The sequence below is a fragment of the Polypterus senegalus genome, chromosome 10 (genome assembly GCF_016835505.1).
Source record: "Polypterus senegalus isolate Bchr_013 chromosome 10, ASM1683550v1, whole genome shotgun sequence".
Classification (NCBI taxonomy): domain Eukaryota; kingdom Metazoa; phylum Chordata; class Cladistia; order Polypteriformes; family Polypteridae; genus Polypterus; species Polypterus senegalus.
In genome coordinates, this window is record NC_053163.1 from 42,632,547 (window position 1) to 42,650,192 (window position 17,646).

General features: G+C 35.9%; 1 protein-coding gene across 1 annotated transcript in view; it reads right to left on the reverse strand.

Moving 5' to 3' along the window:
• Positions 1-6,054: 6,054 nt before the first annotated feature.
• col4a5 (collagen, type IV, alpha 5 (Alport syndrome)) overlaps positions 6,055-17,646 on the reverse strand; it is a 481,130-nt gene continuing 469,538 nt past the window's right edge. The window contains exons 49-51 of the mRNA XM_039765771.1: positions 14,459-14,573; positions 12,006-12,178; positions 6,055-6,664 (exon numbers count right to left, since the gene is read on the reverse strand). Coding sequence (XP_039621705.1) covers positions 6,583-6,664; positions 12,006-12,178; positions 14,459-14,573 — 370 coding nt within the window. The 3' untranslated portion in view covers positions 6,055-6,582. The remainder of the gene's footprint in view (positions 6,665-12,005; positions 12,179-14,458; positions 14,574-17,646) is intronic.

Genomic DNA, 17,646 nt, shown 5'->3' on the forward strand with positions numbered 1-17,646 from the left:
TTGGAGTTTTTAATGCTTAATATTACTGTCTCTAAATTGAGTAATTACTCGCAGAGTATATTTTGAATGTTCACATTATAGATGATAACTAAATCTAAATTATGATGGTGAGAGTCAATAACACATCTCACAATTTGGAGAAACCCATAATGAATGAATGCCAGTTTCCACATCTATGTGTATTTTAAAGTTTGGTAAAATGCTTACTTTATCATAGTTAATTGCTATTAAACATAAAAGTTTGCTAAACCAAAGACTGAGGAATTAGGACTAGGATGTCTGAAAATGTATAATACACCTATACTTAATTAAGATGTAATGTCCAATATAAGGAATTTTAAACATGCAATATTGTCAATCACTCCTTAATACGTGATTTATGGACAACTATCAGCATTTGTAAGCATAGCAAAAAGTAACTTTTGAAATTTAACAATGGGCATTAAAGCCAACTAAAACAAGTAATTTATGATAACTGAATTGCAGCCTAGATGGTGTTCTAAAAAGTAAAGGAAGTCGTATACAAAAAATCCAAGCTGCATCATCACACATTCCATATGCCTTATATTTAGATGCAGCTTAGGCTGAAATCAACAATAAAAAGAGATCACTTTCTACAGACTCTCTCTTCTCTATATTACTGTATTTTGGCAAGTGGCTAGAAAAAAATGATAAGATTTTCTTTTAGCTAAGTGTATAAAAATATGAAGTATCCTCTTTATAGTGCTGACAGCAGAAATCAGTTCATCATCACCATCATTTCATCTTCTCAACAGCAGGTAAATCCAGACTTTCCTGTCACCAACTGAGGATTCCAGCACCTCCTAAGGAATTCTCAGCCGTTCCCAAGCCAGCCAAGGTCTCCACCCATTGGGATGTGACTGCAGCAGCTCAAGGGGGAGGCGCTGGGGGGACATCCTTATGACATGCCCAAACCACCTCAACTGGCTCCCCTAGAAGGAGCAGCTCTGTACTGATGCTCTACCAAATTTCCAAGCATCAGTGCAAAGTGGCAGTCCAGACACTCTGTGAAAAAAACAAATTTCTGCTGCTTGTACTCACAATCACATTCTGGATGGAGTCTGATAACCACAGTGGATAAATTCAACTTAACAGCAAGTACTCTGACACAGCTCTGACCAGCTTCATATAGGATACAATTAACATGAACATGCAGGCCTGTTAACCCCACAGCACGTGCTGAGGGACACAGTCTTATTCTTTTTATAAACTGACAAAACACATGTAGACAGCGCAGAATGGAGATTCCACACCAGCACCCTGGCATAGGCCTTACCTGGACAACTGAGGAGTGTGATTCCTCTGTGGTTTGAACACCACTGAAATCAAGTGTCGAGATGTTCTTCGATGGTAACAACATCATTATCATACGTTTAATGTTTAGTTTCAGTGTCAGAAACCCAGGAAAAGGGAAGATATCTAATTAGCACTATTTGGCTTTCATAGTTAGGAGAATGCTTAGTCAACGTTTGAGTCGTCTTCTTTGAAGTATAACATTAGGAGACTGATGGCAACTAGGCATCAGCAGCTGATGGACTGATTAAGTTTGTTTAGATAATTCTGTCATTTCTAATTTGGTTTCACTTTTTCCACACTCCAATATAGTCAATGCACACTCAAAGTCAGTTACACCAATCTGGGCACAGAGTATGTGGGTAACAGTTAGATGGGAGATCTAAAAAAATCCAAATTTAGACCTTTGGCACCAAGATATTCATTTGGATCCAGACCATGATTCAGTACTTTTGATTCAGGTAATAATAAAGTGCATGATGTGATAATATGATAATATAATATATATGATAATCTGTGTGGCTTTAACTGATATTTTTGAGAATCCTATGTCTGTTTTCATACATTTTCTTAGATTTATTGGGATGGTGACACCATTGCTTGATATTTAAGTTAGAGATGTTCCTTAGGTCATAATCAGGCAAGCCCCATAGTTTATATTCATGAGTGAAGTTTGGTCATCACTGTGTATATGCTGAAATATTTTCATACAACTAGCCTTTCTGACTTTTGTTCCTATTTGCAATTTCATCAAAGTTAATTGATGGGGTGCATGTCCCTTAGATGGAGGTGTAAATTTTCTTATCTTACATTTCTAAAGATTATTTCAGAGGTTACGATATCTCAGGTATGAACATATTTTATGTATTTACTTGTCCTCAAGGGAGATGTTAGGGCTTCTTGTTGCCATATCTGCTAAGAGAGTTTTGCTTTGCCTTGTCAGACTCATTTATCATGAGCTCCCCTCAGTTGCTGATAATCTGAAGCATTTGCTCTCAAATGAGTTTATATTAAAAGTTGTATCCTCAGTTGCTCACCGCCATCAATGACTTAAATATTATAATCCTGATATACTCCTAGCATACTAAAAACTGTTCCCCATAGTGAAGGTCTCACATACATTATCAATGATATGATAAACACAAATCATGGATACATGTTTAGAGCTAATCATCTTGATTTCATTTTGCATTATATTAAGCTTGTCAGTTTAGTTCAAGTGCCTAAATATAATGTACTGTATATGGTTGTAGTTTATGGGGCAGCATAGTAAAAGTATAATTGTGCTGTCACCATCTCTGTAAGTTACTTGGTAGGCTGGTGAGCTAAATTAACAAACCTCCCTTGTATTGCTACTCAAAGTTATCATGTTTCATTCAAATTTCATAGATTTGATTGTTTTAAAGAAATGCAAAATGCAAAAAAGAGCCTGCCAATATAGCAATTAAACTCATATACTTCTAGCAGAACTTTGCAGACAGATTTGGCAGTGATTATTCTATAAAAAGTATCTTTGAACCACTTGCCATTGAGAATGCACCAATGTCCTATACTGTAAACATTTTGAAGTCAGCGTGTTGGTGGTGTTCACGTTTGTTTATTAGGTTTTGTCTATTGATTAATTCATTTTTATTAGTTTTGCAGATGCAGTACATAGTCATATAAGATTTGAGTCACTTGCAAAATTTATATAAACAGTCCAACACAAATATTGCATATTACACTTTTAACTATAGTCTGCATGTAGCCTCAGCAGTCTTTAGCAACATACAGACTCAAATGCAGCTGGTATATTAGAACTTTAGAACACTCTAGACGAGAACAGGCTATTCAGCCCAACAAAGCTCCCCAGTCCTATCCACTTAATTCTTCTAAAAAAGTCGAGTTTTGAAAGTCCCTGAAGTCTTACTGTCTAGCACACTACTTGGTAACGTATTCCAAGTGTCTGTAGTTCTCTGCGTAAAGAAAAACTTTTTTGTTTGTATGAAATTTACCACAACTCAGTCTCTGTGTTCTTGATGAACTCATTTTAAAATACAAGTCTCGATCCACTGTACTAATTCACTTCATAATTTTAAACACTTCAATCATGTCACCTCTTAATCTTCTTTTGCTTAAACTGTAAAGGCTCAGCTCTTTTAATCTTTCCTCATAATTCAACCCCTGTAGCCCTGGAATCAGCCTAGTCGCTCTTCTCTGGACCTTTTCTAGTGCTGCTATGTCCTTTTTGTAGCCTGGAGACCAAAACTGCACACAGTACTCAAGATGAGGCCTCACCAGTGCATTATAAAGCTTGAGCAAAACCTTCTTGGACTTATACTTCAAACATTGTGCTATATACTGTAACCTAACATTCTGTTAGCTTTCTTAATGGCTTCTGAACACTGTTGGGAAGTTGATTGCTTAGAGTTCACTATGACTCCTAAATTCTTCTCATAAGGTGTACTCTCGATTTTCTGACCTAACATTTTTACTTTGTATGTGTAATACTTTACATTTACTGACATTAAATTTAATCTGCCACAAATCTGTCCAAGCCTGTATGCTATCCAAGTCCTTCTGTAATGATATAATGGATTCCAAATTATCTGCTAATCCACATATTTTGGTATCATCTGCAAACCCAAGCACTGACCCCTGTGGAACACCACTCTTAACATTGACCAATTCTGATAAGGTTTCTCGCACCATCACCATCTGCTTCTTGTTTCTGAGCCATTTACAAACATCACTCTGAACTCACACTTCTTTTAGTTTGATGCCCAACCCCTAATGTGGCCCCTTATCAAATGCTTTTTTGAAAGTCCAGATAAATAATATCATAAGCTCCACTTTGTATCCTTTTGTTGCCTCCTCATAGAATTCCTGTATGTTAGTAAAACATGGTCTCTCTCTTCTGAACCCATGCTGACTGTTCAGAATAGCTCCTGTCCTTGCCATGTGTTGCTTATCCTTAATAATTCCTATCCTGTGATGCATGTTAAGCTTACTGGCTTATAGTTGCTTGGATCTGCCTGGTTACTTACCATTTTAATATAATGGGATAATATTTGCCATTTTCCAGTCCTTAGTAATCTCCCTAGTGCGCAGTGACTTCCTAAAATATGTGTCAAGGGTTTATATATTTACTCACTAGCCTCCTTAAGAACTCGATGGTACTTATTATCTGGGCCTGGTGATTTGTTTGATTTCAGCCTATTTAATCTGAGCAGCACTTCTCCTCTACAATTTCCAAGTCCCCCAGTACCTCCTTAGTAGTCCAGTTTACCGATCCACTTCCTCACTTGTGAAAAATGCAAGTTTAGATCGTCCACTATTCCACTGTCTGCATCTTTTAATTCCCCTTAACTATCTCTGATACACCTCACCTACTCCTTGACTGTTCGTTCACTGCTAAAATACTGAAAAAATTTTAGGGTCTTCTTTCACCTTATCTGCTATATTCCTCTCCAACTGTCTTTTAGCCTTCCAAAAGGTGTCCCAATTCTCCCTAAACCTATACCCTTCTACCCTGCACCAATATTTGAGCCAGGCGTTTGTTAAAACTAAGGGATATGCTGTTTCAGTTACTTATTAACTATTTATTGCATTATTTACTTACAGATGCTGATACCAGTTACTGATGCGTTCTACCCTGCTTCTTCGAGACTACTTCAAATACAGATAACAAGAACAAGTACAAGTACCTTTTCCCAGCACTCCTCCAAATACCAAGCTACTTTTACTCCTGTGTGTACAAAAAAAAGAAGCAAAAAAACCCTTCTAAATGGAAAAAAAACTTTAAAAATTCATGCAGGAGCAACTTGTATTTTTTAATTAACTCTCACCCACAGAAAACATAAAAATGTCAGCAATTCTCAACTACCTTTCTTGTTTGCGAAGTTGACGTCAACATTTTTAACATCATCACTTCTTTCTAGCATTGTTAAAGAATTGCACCCCTATAGATGACACCTAGAGTGGTATGTAAAAATCAAATCAGGAAAATGAATGCTAATATCATGTACTGAAATTGGGCTTCGAAATGCACGTGTCTCATTTTGATTCTCAAATGCTCACAAAGTGGCAAAGCACTGTAAGCCGTGTCGAAAAATTTGAAACTTTTAAAATGAAAATATTTCTCACATTTATTAAAGTTAGCATATATAAATAAGGTACTGGATGTGTATGCAATTATTAAGGTTCATACTCACCTTTTTAAAAATGAAACATATTATTTTGTAATCTTTAAAAATAGTTAACTAAAAAAGCTATCCTTACAAAAGGGAGATCACCTCATTGCCTCAACTCATGCACAAACCCTGACTTAATATAACTTATTAAATAGTTACATTTTGAAAACTGTTTATTAGTCATTTAACGACAAATACTTGGGATTAATCCTAACATTAGGTTCCAAATTACCACAGATTAGCAGTTTATCTATTATTTTTAACAATGTTTCCAAATCAATAATTACAGAGCCTCACTGTGGCAGGAATTGCTAGCTGTCATGACAGTACAGGCAGGTCAGCCTGGTTGCTCATAATGGTGGGGGAATAAAACTGCTGCAAAGAGACCCGTATATTTGACATGCTTGAATATCAATTTAATACAAACAAAATACATCAAATGTGATACCCTTATTAGAGCTGAAAAATTTTGTTTAACAAAACAAATCTATAAAAATACTGCTTTTAGAGAGAATAATACCAAGAGACAAACTGTTTAATTTCTTTTTTAATATATAAAATACTGCATAATTTATAGAACCTTTTATTTTTACAGTTATTTTTTCAGCAAATGTACTGAATAATATTTTGAATACAGATATTCAAATATGTTTTTTCTCGTTATTTAATATTTAGCAATATTTACTCAGTATACACATTATATTTACTTACAAGGATAAAAAACACTTCAAAATTCTGGAATACAGTAGTGTTAGTATAGCACCATTGCATAAAATAAAAAAAACATGTAAAATGCAGTCTTATAATGTACGCTTTCAGTGCATTTCTTCTTTTAGATGAAAAAGAAAAGTTTTTATACTTCGTATGGAAGACATTAAAAGTCTAAAAACAGGCAGCTCTATAGAGTACAATGCAATAACAACAGAATAAGTAACATTATTCCATTTTCTTTGTTTCAGAAAACATACAGTATTTTGCATATTTTAAATGTGACATTTTTCTGAGGTACATTTTAATAAAAATCTATTTTGACAAATCTATAATTTGTTGTACAGTAGCACCATTAATATGAAAGGATGATGAATCTTGCTTTCATCTATGTTCTCTTCATGCAGACATGGCAGCGGCTTATTCGAGATGCCAGATTACCAGCTTTTAGTGTCTCAGACAGAGGTTTGCTGTTTTAATAAAAATATTAGATTAAGGTTAGAAAATGCATTTCAATCATATTAGGAGTAATATTCAAAAAACAATGAATCCTTTGGTTGGTTAAGTTCTTTAATGCAAATGCAAAGCACAAACCTTAGAATTAAATATCTATTTTATTAGAGACAAAAAGTCAAATATTTTATTGTTTTTATTAAATACCACCTTCTAAATGAGATATTTATAACCACTTATTTATTGAGCCCAAATTAAACGCCCTTTTTACTAGATCGGATGCATGAAACTGACAATGCTCACATTCACAGTGCCTGGCAAAAGTGCTTGCTAAACACGTATTCTTTACGCTTCCACAGACATTCCTCCTCTTTATAACTTCTGCTGACAGCCTTCAGTTGTATAAAGCAGCATGCCCCATTTCTGTGTGTGGTCACTGTTAGTGTCGTGGGTTAGAATGTCCCAAGCACTACAGCATAATTAATAACAAATATCAACAAATACAAATAACGTGTTGGCTAATTTTCTTTATTCTACAAAGTCACCAAATTTCAATCTGATTTGTTGGGGCATTTATGGGATTTTGTTGTTTTTTTATCCCTAACTATTAAAATATCTCTTTTAAGTAGATATCTATTGCCCTAGATCAGGGGTGGGCAATGTCGGTCCTGGAGTGCCGCAGTGGCTACAGGTTTTTGTTCCAACCGTTTCTTATAATGAGAAGTCAATTATTGCTGACGAAGCACTTATGGCTTAAGTGACATTTTGATGTTTCATTATAGCGATCTCGCTTGTTAAGGATACCCACCCTTAATTGCTTATTTCAATCTTAAACAGCTGCATTCACTGTTTTAATGGCTCCTTACTAACAATAAGATGTAAATGACAAAGCAGCCAACAGTTCTCCATCTAGCTTGTTTCCATGTACATCTGTGTCTGTTCATCATATACTGTTTGATTTAATAAAACACTTAATAGAAAATGTGACAGACTGAAAATTATCCTTTTTAGGCTTCAAATCATTTGGATGATATCCTACAATATAGGACCTTACATTGCAGAGCAACAAGCCATAAAATTAAATAAGGTCTGGGATTGACGAGGATTGATTTCCAATTAAGCAATTGGGTTGGAATGAAAACCTGCAGCCACTGTGGCTCTCCAGGACCGACATTGCCCACCCCTGCCCTAGATGTATCATCTTGCCAAATTTCAGCTTTTTAGCAAAATCAGAAATAGTGATTTGTTGATGAGTGTGTGAGTCAGTCAACTTTGTATTTTATATATATATATATATATATATATATATATATATATATATATATATATATATATATATATATATATATATATATATATATATAATTTAGATTACTTTGTAAAGATACATTTTTATTTTAACATTAAAGAGTATATTTCTGTTGCTCAATGTAAAAAAGACAAATTACATACACTATGATTCAACATTGCATAATAATAAAATGAAAACATCCAATCTGTGAACACTTTTATACACACTGTAAATAGGTATTTTAGCTGATTACATTATCAGGTAAGCTGCACTTTTAAAAAATATTGAATGATCATTCAGTTTCCACCTACTCTTGCTTCCTGAAAAGTCAGCTTCTTTAGTGAGTCACTGTGATATTTCACTGTGAAATTATATATAAGTCTATATAATTTTTTTTTTTTGCAATAAATGGAGTCAATTCTGCCTAAACTCTCATTGCATTAATGGTAATTAAATTAGAAAGGCAGTTAAAACGACAGAAATGATAAGAATGCTGTTTTAGCCTAGCTCAGTTTTATTTTTTGCCTTCTACACCCCACAATAAGAGAAGTGTACTTATTTTAACTAATTTCACTTATAAATTTATAGATAAATAACGATTGTTATTGTGAGGCAGGAAATCACTTTCATTTACAGAATATACTGGGGTACTTTCCAAAAAGAAAAAAGTATACATACATATAGTAAATAAGATATGCAAAATAAACAAACAAACAAATAAATAAAAGGAGGTGTCAAAAGGGTTTGAATAATTAAGGATGGTCAGTGATTACATTATGGAAAGTGGTGGCCATAGACAGGTTTAATGAAGCACTGTCATAAACAGAACAATTTTTTAGTTGTTTCTTGACGGTGAATTAATTATTATGTACATTTTTAAGTACTAAAGGGAGTCATCTCATCATAGTAGTATAGAAGGTAAATCAAGACTCTTCCTGTTTAGCAGAAAAAGGCCACAAACTTGCAGCATTATGAGAATGAATACATTAGAGTGTACACTAAGCAGTGGTGCACTGTCCAAACAAATAGGGCTTCTTGTGTACAGGGATTTAAATGGCCAATGCTACCTTTAAATAAGTAAAAATGGAAAGCTTTCAAATACTGGCAAAACTCTAATTAGGCACTAATCCATGCATTTTAGGAAACAGAGCAAATCCTAAACTAAATGTCAATCCACTGCATGCAAATACAACATTGTCTCCCATTGAGTAAATATTATATTCACCAAGTTAATACACCAGTCCTTGGGATGTTGAGAGAAACCACTGCATCCACTGAAAGCTCAGACAGGCACAATAAGAATGTGCAAATTATATGGAACGAATGACTGGCCTAGTAGACTTTAACTTAGGTCGCTGGAAATTTAAGATAGCAGTTCTTTCAAATGTGCCATCTTTCTACCCACAGCTCTAATGATATAACTTTGCTTTGACCACATACAGATACTGTAAGTTCATAAGTATTTGGATAGTGAAACAATTTTCATAATTTTTGCTCTGTATGCCACAACAAAGGATCTGAAATGGAGAAATCAATACAGGAATTGAAGTGTAGACTTTCAGCATTAATTCAGAGTACAGGTTAAATTCCGTTACAACGAATATCTTTACAACAAAATTTTCATTACAACGAATTATTTCTATGGTCCCGACAGCTTCCTCATATGACACGAGTCTATAGAAATCGTGTTACTACGAAGTACATTCAGCACATACTTCCATTACAACGAAGTAACAAAAGACCTTGAAATGCCTGAATGAATCATTAGCAGACCAGTTAGTTCTGTGGTCACAGCTCAGCTGTGTACAAAGATCCCCAGAAATAGAAACATTGTAATTTTTCTTCAAACTTTCTTCTTACTGTTTTTTTTTTCCTTTTTTGTTTCCTGCGGTTTTCAGTGATGCCTTTTGCTTATTGCTTGCCAGCATCTGAAAAACATCTATTGGAATTTAACTCACTGTCACCCTCCTATAGAAACGGCAGACATGTTTTTCTTATATAACAGTTCATATAAGAAAAAAAAACTTTAATTTTTTGCAGCTCTCGATTGCGGCAAAAAGAAAAAAGATGTTGCCGGTGAATTCGGAATTTCGCCATCGACACTGTCAACTTTCTTGAAAGACCGAGCAGCAAAGAAAAATCTTGGTTTGCAAACGTATGTGAACTGCTGCATTTGAAGTTGTTGAAAAAGCAGTTTTTATGTGGTTCAGTGATGCTTGTTTAAGAAACATTCCTATTAATGCAGCACTCATTCAAGAAAATGTGAGGTTTGTAAACTCTCTTAGGACTCCCCCAACTAGACAGCACGCTGAAGAGCATCCCGAAGAGCAATCTCTAGGTCTGTACCGTGCAACAGCCGGCTCACAACTATGCTGCGTCTCTTTGCCAAATTAAACAGAAAAGATCTTGATGGGTGATGCAAGGTTAGGAGCACGTACATTGTAAATGCAGATAACAGGATTACTTGGTCACTGACCTGGCCACGACCCTGCCTGACTGCTGTGTCTGTGTATAGCAGAGTGGCAGATCACGCTACAATAAATCACTGTGCCGTTCCTGTTTCAAGTTGAATAAAACTGGTTTTGCTAAAGTACTGAGACTAGCCTCGTGTTTTGGGGTGCAAGACAGGGACTTATAGCACGACCCCGATCTTTTAGGATTTGATTCTGTGGCGCTTCAGTGCAGCAATGTGAGCCTCCTATTGCCCTGCCCCAGCAACAGACAAACAATCTTCCACAGACGCTATAATCGCGCTTTAGGATGCACTTCAGCATGTCGTTCCCTTTGGGTGGGGAGTGGAGGGGGGGGTCTCAAACTCACAATATGAAGAAGAAAAGGATGATTCAGCCTCTGATAATTGTGTTGCACACAACATGCTTCCACATTTAGATAATGTTTGCATTGAATTCCTCCCACCCAATTGCACGGCAGTGCTTCAGCCTTTGGGTTTAGGCATCATTTGCACCCTGAAAATGTATTATGGCAAGGAAATGCTGAGAAACATTCTCGTCAGCATAACTTGTAGGCAGGAGGAGATTAAAATTAACACGAAAGAAGCTATTGAAATGATTGCAAACACCTGGACGCAAGTTAAAGAAAGCACTATAGTAACAAATACAGAATCTCATTACGACAAAATTTTCGTTACAATGAAATATTTTTTAGGTCCCTCGGAGTTCGTTGTAATGGAATTTTACATGTATTCAACTAAAATATCATATGAGACATTGAGGAATGAAACTATTTTTATACATGGCCCCCCACGTATAGGTGGCTCAAAAGTGTTTGGGCAATTGACTGACAAGAACTTTCATACCCGGGTGTGAGCAGGTATCTCATTATTTCATTAACTACTAAGCACGTAGAATGTCTGCAGTTGATTCAAAGTGTGGAACTTGCATTTGGAACACGTCTCTGTGAACTCTCAATATGAGATCCAAACAGCTGCCCATGCAAGTAAAAACAGGCAATCATTAGGCAAAAAAAGAAAACAAACCCATCAGAGAGACAGTAGAAACACCAGGATGGTCAGATCAATCATCTCGTACATTCTTAAAGAGAAGGAATGCACTGGTAAGCTTGGCAACACCAGAAGGCCTGGGCAACCAATGAAGACAACTGTGCTGGATGATTGCAGAATTCTTTTCTAACTTAGGTATAACCCCTTTCACAACATTTATCCAAAACAAGAACACTCTCTGTTTTTGTTGAACCCCTTAAATTAAAACTGTAAGCATACACTTTAATCACATTTTGATTTTTTTGTTTCAAATTCATTGTGGTGGTACACAGAGACAAACTTAATGAAAGTTCATATTCAAATCCAGATATTTATAGACCTAACTGTAAGCCACATTTTTTGTTCTAATTTATTACTTACTGTACATTAATTTGAGCATCAAAAAAACGTTTTTTTGTATTTATTTATATACTTGGGATTAAAAGTGATAAGCAGGTGAATGGCTTATTATTTAGAATACTATACTATTACATTCATATGCAATATTATTAAACTTAACTATACTGTATGACTAATCAAATATAGTTAAACAGTTACTTAAAAATACCTGAACATTTCTGAAAGTTCAACTGTGGCCAACCAGAAGCTATAGGAATTGGCATAGTAGTTGCAGGTGCCTCGGCCATGACATTCAATGAAAGGTGCAGACCGGAACTCTTCCAGACAAGATCCAGGAGATGCAAGGGCTTGACCAGAGCCCTCTGCACCAGCACTGGTATGCTATTGAAATAAAAAAAATCATATATAGTATCAGTTACTGAACAACAATTAGATTTGCTGACTTTTTTCTCCACTATCAACCTTTTAATTCTACCGTAGAGTATAGTTGGTTTATTTGCTGTATGGTTAAGTGAAGCAATTTTATCACTAATAAATGACCAGCATTGACCTGATTGACACTGTATTTGTTGATAGACATTTAGATAAACCACCATCATACAGTATACCACTCTTTACAGTCTGACAATCTATATGAAATGGATCTACCTTACAAATTACAATTTCCACTCCTGTGGTTTTGTTACAGTATTTCAATAAAGAATATGAGCAAACCAATTTCCATTATCAGCCGACATTGATCTTTAATGTTTAATATGGTCTCCAGCAAAAATTGTACATCTGTCCTTTGAGAGAAAATGTGTGAAAGATGGTGAACAAGATCAACTAAGAAAATGTATTGAACTATCCCCATCAGGCTGCTTGTTAAATTAGAAAGATAGGAACACTTCATATTTTAATTTTACTTACTTATAACATATTTGCCTTTGGTACAAATAAAGTAACCAATAACAATTCAGAACAGGAAAGTGGCATAGACTGAGAAAAAAAGGCAGTTAAGTTAATCTCTCTCTCTCTCCATTCCCTCCCCGACCTTACTCCCCAGCTGAGTGTAACATCACATATGTCACAGTCCAAATCCTTTGACATGCCAAGCATGGCACACCTAAAACACACAACATCCCTGGAACAGGTAGAGATTGCTGAAAACCAGTGTCACACAAAAGGGAAAAACACAGAATAACTCAGAAAAGTACAAAAAAACACAAAAAAGTTTATATTAATAGGCATTGTCAAGTGTTAAAGCAATATAAAATGACATTGCACAGGTGATAGAGATATGTGCCTTGGCTATGTGATGGTTAGACTAATAATATCAACATAGAATATACTAGTAATGAAGGAATGTAACTATGACAGAAATACTCGTATTGAAAGAAAGAAAAGGAAAAATGGACCTAGGCAATACAAGTAATAATAAGGGTGGCTCTAGTAATAATAGAATATAATTTTAGTACATACAATAAAACAGAAGAAAAAAGCACACCCAGTTGAGTCAAGAAAACAATATTGTACATACTTGACATATCAAAACAGATTTTTAATATTAATCACAGCAATAATTAAAGGAGTGATATAATTTAACAAAGAATTTCCTTGCATTTTTCTTTATGACAGATTGACGTCACATCCATATTTTAAGTTATTCACATTTTAAAAATAACAGAATTAATTTCTAAAATCTCATTAAGAACCACTCTATGCGTAGCTAGGAACAATAGCCCAAATCTGATACCCACTGTCCTCAGAGATTTCTTCATTCTTTATACCTTGATATGTATTCTTTCACTTTTTTCACTGGTCTTTCATATTTTTCTCATATTTTTCCTGCATATGTGCCACCAGATTCATTATCAACATCAGATTAGAGAGATTCTCTGTATTATCATCTGCACCGTACTCTGGTACTGTCTCATAGCCAGCAGTTAGTTGAGATGAAATCAAAGTTTCAGACAAAAATGATAGATGAGATCCTGGTTATAATATTTGGCACAAATGTGATAATCCCTCACTTCTGTATCCACTTTCAGTTTGACTCAGGTTTAGTCTGTACTTTAGTCTCTGTTGTATATAAAATGTGTAGGCTGGGACCTCACCACAGTGGAAGGACAGACCTTTATTGAGACCTGCATCAAACTCCTTCCCTTCATCTGTGTGTGACAGGCCATGCCATGTCACTGGCATTGACTTGGAGTTACCTGTCTTCACAGATGCACACTACTTTTCTTTAATTTCTTTCTGTTCTTTTATATTAAGACATTGTGTACTCTGCTTCTATGAAACCACAACATGATAATTAAAATGCAAGATATCTCAAATTGAAACAATAAGAAATTGTTTTATTTGTTTCAATGTGAAATGCTGCATCCTTTGGAGTGTGGTCTCGAGCATCCATTTTAGACACTGGATGAGACTACATACTGTATTTTCGGTTTATTTAAACAACATTTGTACTTTCTTAGTATTGCACTTTCTAAATATCAATGATCTGTCATTCATGTCATCATATACAGTAGATAAAGAAGGTAAACTTTCAGTCATAGATTTTCATTTATCATGGTAGTACACCTTGTTAATAAATACAGTTTTAACTAACAGACATTTTAAACTGATGTGCTATATGATAAAGTAACAGGAAGAAACGTTTAGAATGTAAATTACCATCATGAAAGAGTAACCAATCCAAAGTGATGACCAACCCTGTGGACATGAAGGAATCTGTATTGTCTGGCTGTGAATGGCAATGACCATGGCTGGTGCTTCACATACTGTGCACCTGTTGAAAACACAATTTTAAAACAACACTGTTAAACCACAATTTACTGAAACCAATAATGACTGTTACTATTCTGACTGGAAAAAATATTACAATTTATCTGTTCAATAAATTGTACTAAAATAACATTTTCTGATTGGTTTTGTATCTTATATTTTTCTTTATGCGGTTAATACAAGTATTATAACTTATATGAATTACCAGGTGGGAGGCACGGTGGTGCAGTGGGTAGCACTGCTGCCTCGCAGTAAGGAGACCTGGGTTTGCTTCCCGGGTCCTCCCTGCATGGACTTTGCATGTTCTCCCCGTATCTGTGTGGGTTTCCTTCGGGTACTCTGGTTTCCTCCCACAGTCCAAACATATGCAGGTTAGGTGCACTGGTGATTCTAAATTGTCCCTAGTGTGTGTGGGTGTGTGTGTGTGCCCTGCGGTGGGCTGGTGCTCTGCCCGGGGTTTGTTTCCTGCCTTGTGCCCTGTGTTGGCTGGGATTGGCTCCAGCAGACCCCTGTGACCCTGTAGTTAGGATATAGTGGGTTGCATAATGGCTGGATGGATTAACAGTGGTGAATCTGGTATAAAAAACATGAGTGAAGTCCCACAATGTTCACAATCTGATTATGCAGTCACAGAATGGAGATATTACACTAAACTCATTCTGTAAACCTGTGAGGAAATGCAGCAGAAATTCAACGCATTAAGTTACAGACAGCATTCATTGCAAAAACAGAACATGATCTGTATAGTGTCTTGTGATCACAGCATTCCTTGTACAAAATCTGCTTTTTCATAAATTGCCATGACAACACACGCTACTGGTGTTCTGTGGTTCATTACTGGCTTACACTGCATTACACTGACAGGGAAAAGCTGAAATTGGAAGTGAAAATGTACAAAATGTAATTTTCCAACAGGTTAAACAGATCTGGCTAGACACTTTGTGATGGGTAGCCATGGCCATTACCTGGCCAGGACACCAATAGAATGGAATGACTAGGGGATAGGGGATTGGTGAGGCAATACCTCCCCAGGGTGGCTGTGGCACCACGGATTCCTAAAGGGTGTGCTGGGAGCTGGAGTTTGGTACAGCCTTGCTGGGCTCTGGGGGAGCTGCAGAGGCCTATAGTGGACTTCGACCACACCAGGGAGTGATTCCAGGTAATTTTGATCCACCTGGAACACTCCCAGGACCTGAATAAAAGGAGCTGCCTCACTCCATTAGATTATGGAGGAATTGGACGAAGTTTGTTGAGGAGAAGAGTGGAGGTGGAGAGGAGAGAGAATGCTAAGAGGACTGTGCTGTGCTTTGCTTTATGTACTATGTGGTTAATGTCAGTGTATTTGCTAAAGTTGCGTCAGGGATGTGAATCTAAAAAATAAAGGGAAGCCAACCAGGATCAGTAGTCCTACTTTCACGCTGGTTGCTGCCTGTTTACAAAATCAAGCAAAAAACTTGCATAAGCTATGGTTTGACCTTACGCCAAGTTTAGTTTTTATATATCACGATGTGAGCGTGGAAACTGGCATAAGCAACATTTTTGTGTGTACACACAATTTATACATGAGGCCCAAGGACTTGATAAGTAAAGAATGATATCATTTCTATCACTTTGAAAATGTGTTTTTTCAGCGATTCAACCTGTTCACAGTCTTATAACAGTCTGCTGAACACAGCAGTATACCTTTTTGTTTCTTGTGGTTTTTTACACTGAACATGGGCGAGACAGCATTACTGTCCTAATAGTCTGTAGGTTTTTATGGGGTTATTGGTATATAATCAACTATGAATACGATGTAGCACACTATTTCTGAATGAGTGCTGTTCTCCTTTTTCATGCACAAGTAGTAGATTTACCAATAGGATGTCTGCCACTAAAACTGGCTTCCTGGATACACCATTAGCAGTCAATTTAATTTTGGAACCCACATATCTATTTCTGTCAGCTTACACGAACACTCAATCATACAGACGATGCTGACAAAACACCACTGGCGTCTAATTTCTAACTTGCAATTGAAACAGTATATCACTTATGTCACAGCTGCTGGCATCAACTGAAACAGAAGTAGCTCAATTCATATTCTAGAACTTCAGGAGTACTAAGTACTAAGTAAGATAAATTAGAAAGCTTGAGTGGTGTCATGTCCAACTGTTCATATAATAGCTTTGCTCAATGTTGACTGGTTGAAAATGTTTGTGTCCATGTAATTAGAATACCTAAAACCCATTTTAAGAGCTCATGGATTACTGTTGACTTTTTCAGGATCAAGCCTTATGTTTGATTTGTCAATAACTTGTCGCAGGAAGTGCATCTATCTTTGTCTCAGCACATACTTGTCATGGTTTAACTTGAAGCCTACTGACTCAGTCTTCTTAAACACCTATTAAGATGCTGATTGTGAAGCTTCAGGGTGTCTCCATACATAATATATACACTGTATAAATGAGTGGGGTCTTGGGGTGGGCGATATAGCCTCAAAATTATATCACGATATTTCAAGGAAATTTGCAATAATGATATTCATGACAATACCTTTATTTATGACTAGCAAAATACCCACGTTTCACAGCGGAGAAGTCGTATGTTAAAGAAGTTATGAAAAAGAAAAGGTTAACATTTTAAAAATAACGTAACATGATTGTCAAAGTAATTGTTTTGTCACTGTTATGAGTGTTGCTGTCATGAAGGATTTGATTATCATTATTTCTTTCAATCAGGTTCGTATTTGGAGGACGTGTTGTGTTCAAGTTACATTCCGTATCTGTCAACCGTTGTAAAGATAACAGGTTTCATTCATCTAAAAGTTCACTACCCAAATCGCTATGCGAGTATTTAGCGACAGTGTGTCTATTAACTTGTGGATTTTTCTGCGAGTATTTGGCGGCAGCGTCACGAAGTTGTTTTCATCTAGCTGCATCAGAAAATGTACCACAACGTCTGACGCCTCCTTTTTAGGGTTTTCTCACAGCTTGGATTGCTGCTGTCATAATTGGTTTCAGTCTACATATACATATATATATCTACTGTATATACTGTATATATATAATATACATATCTACATATATACATATATA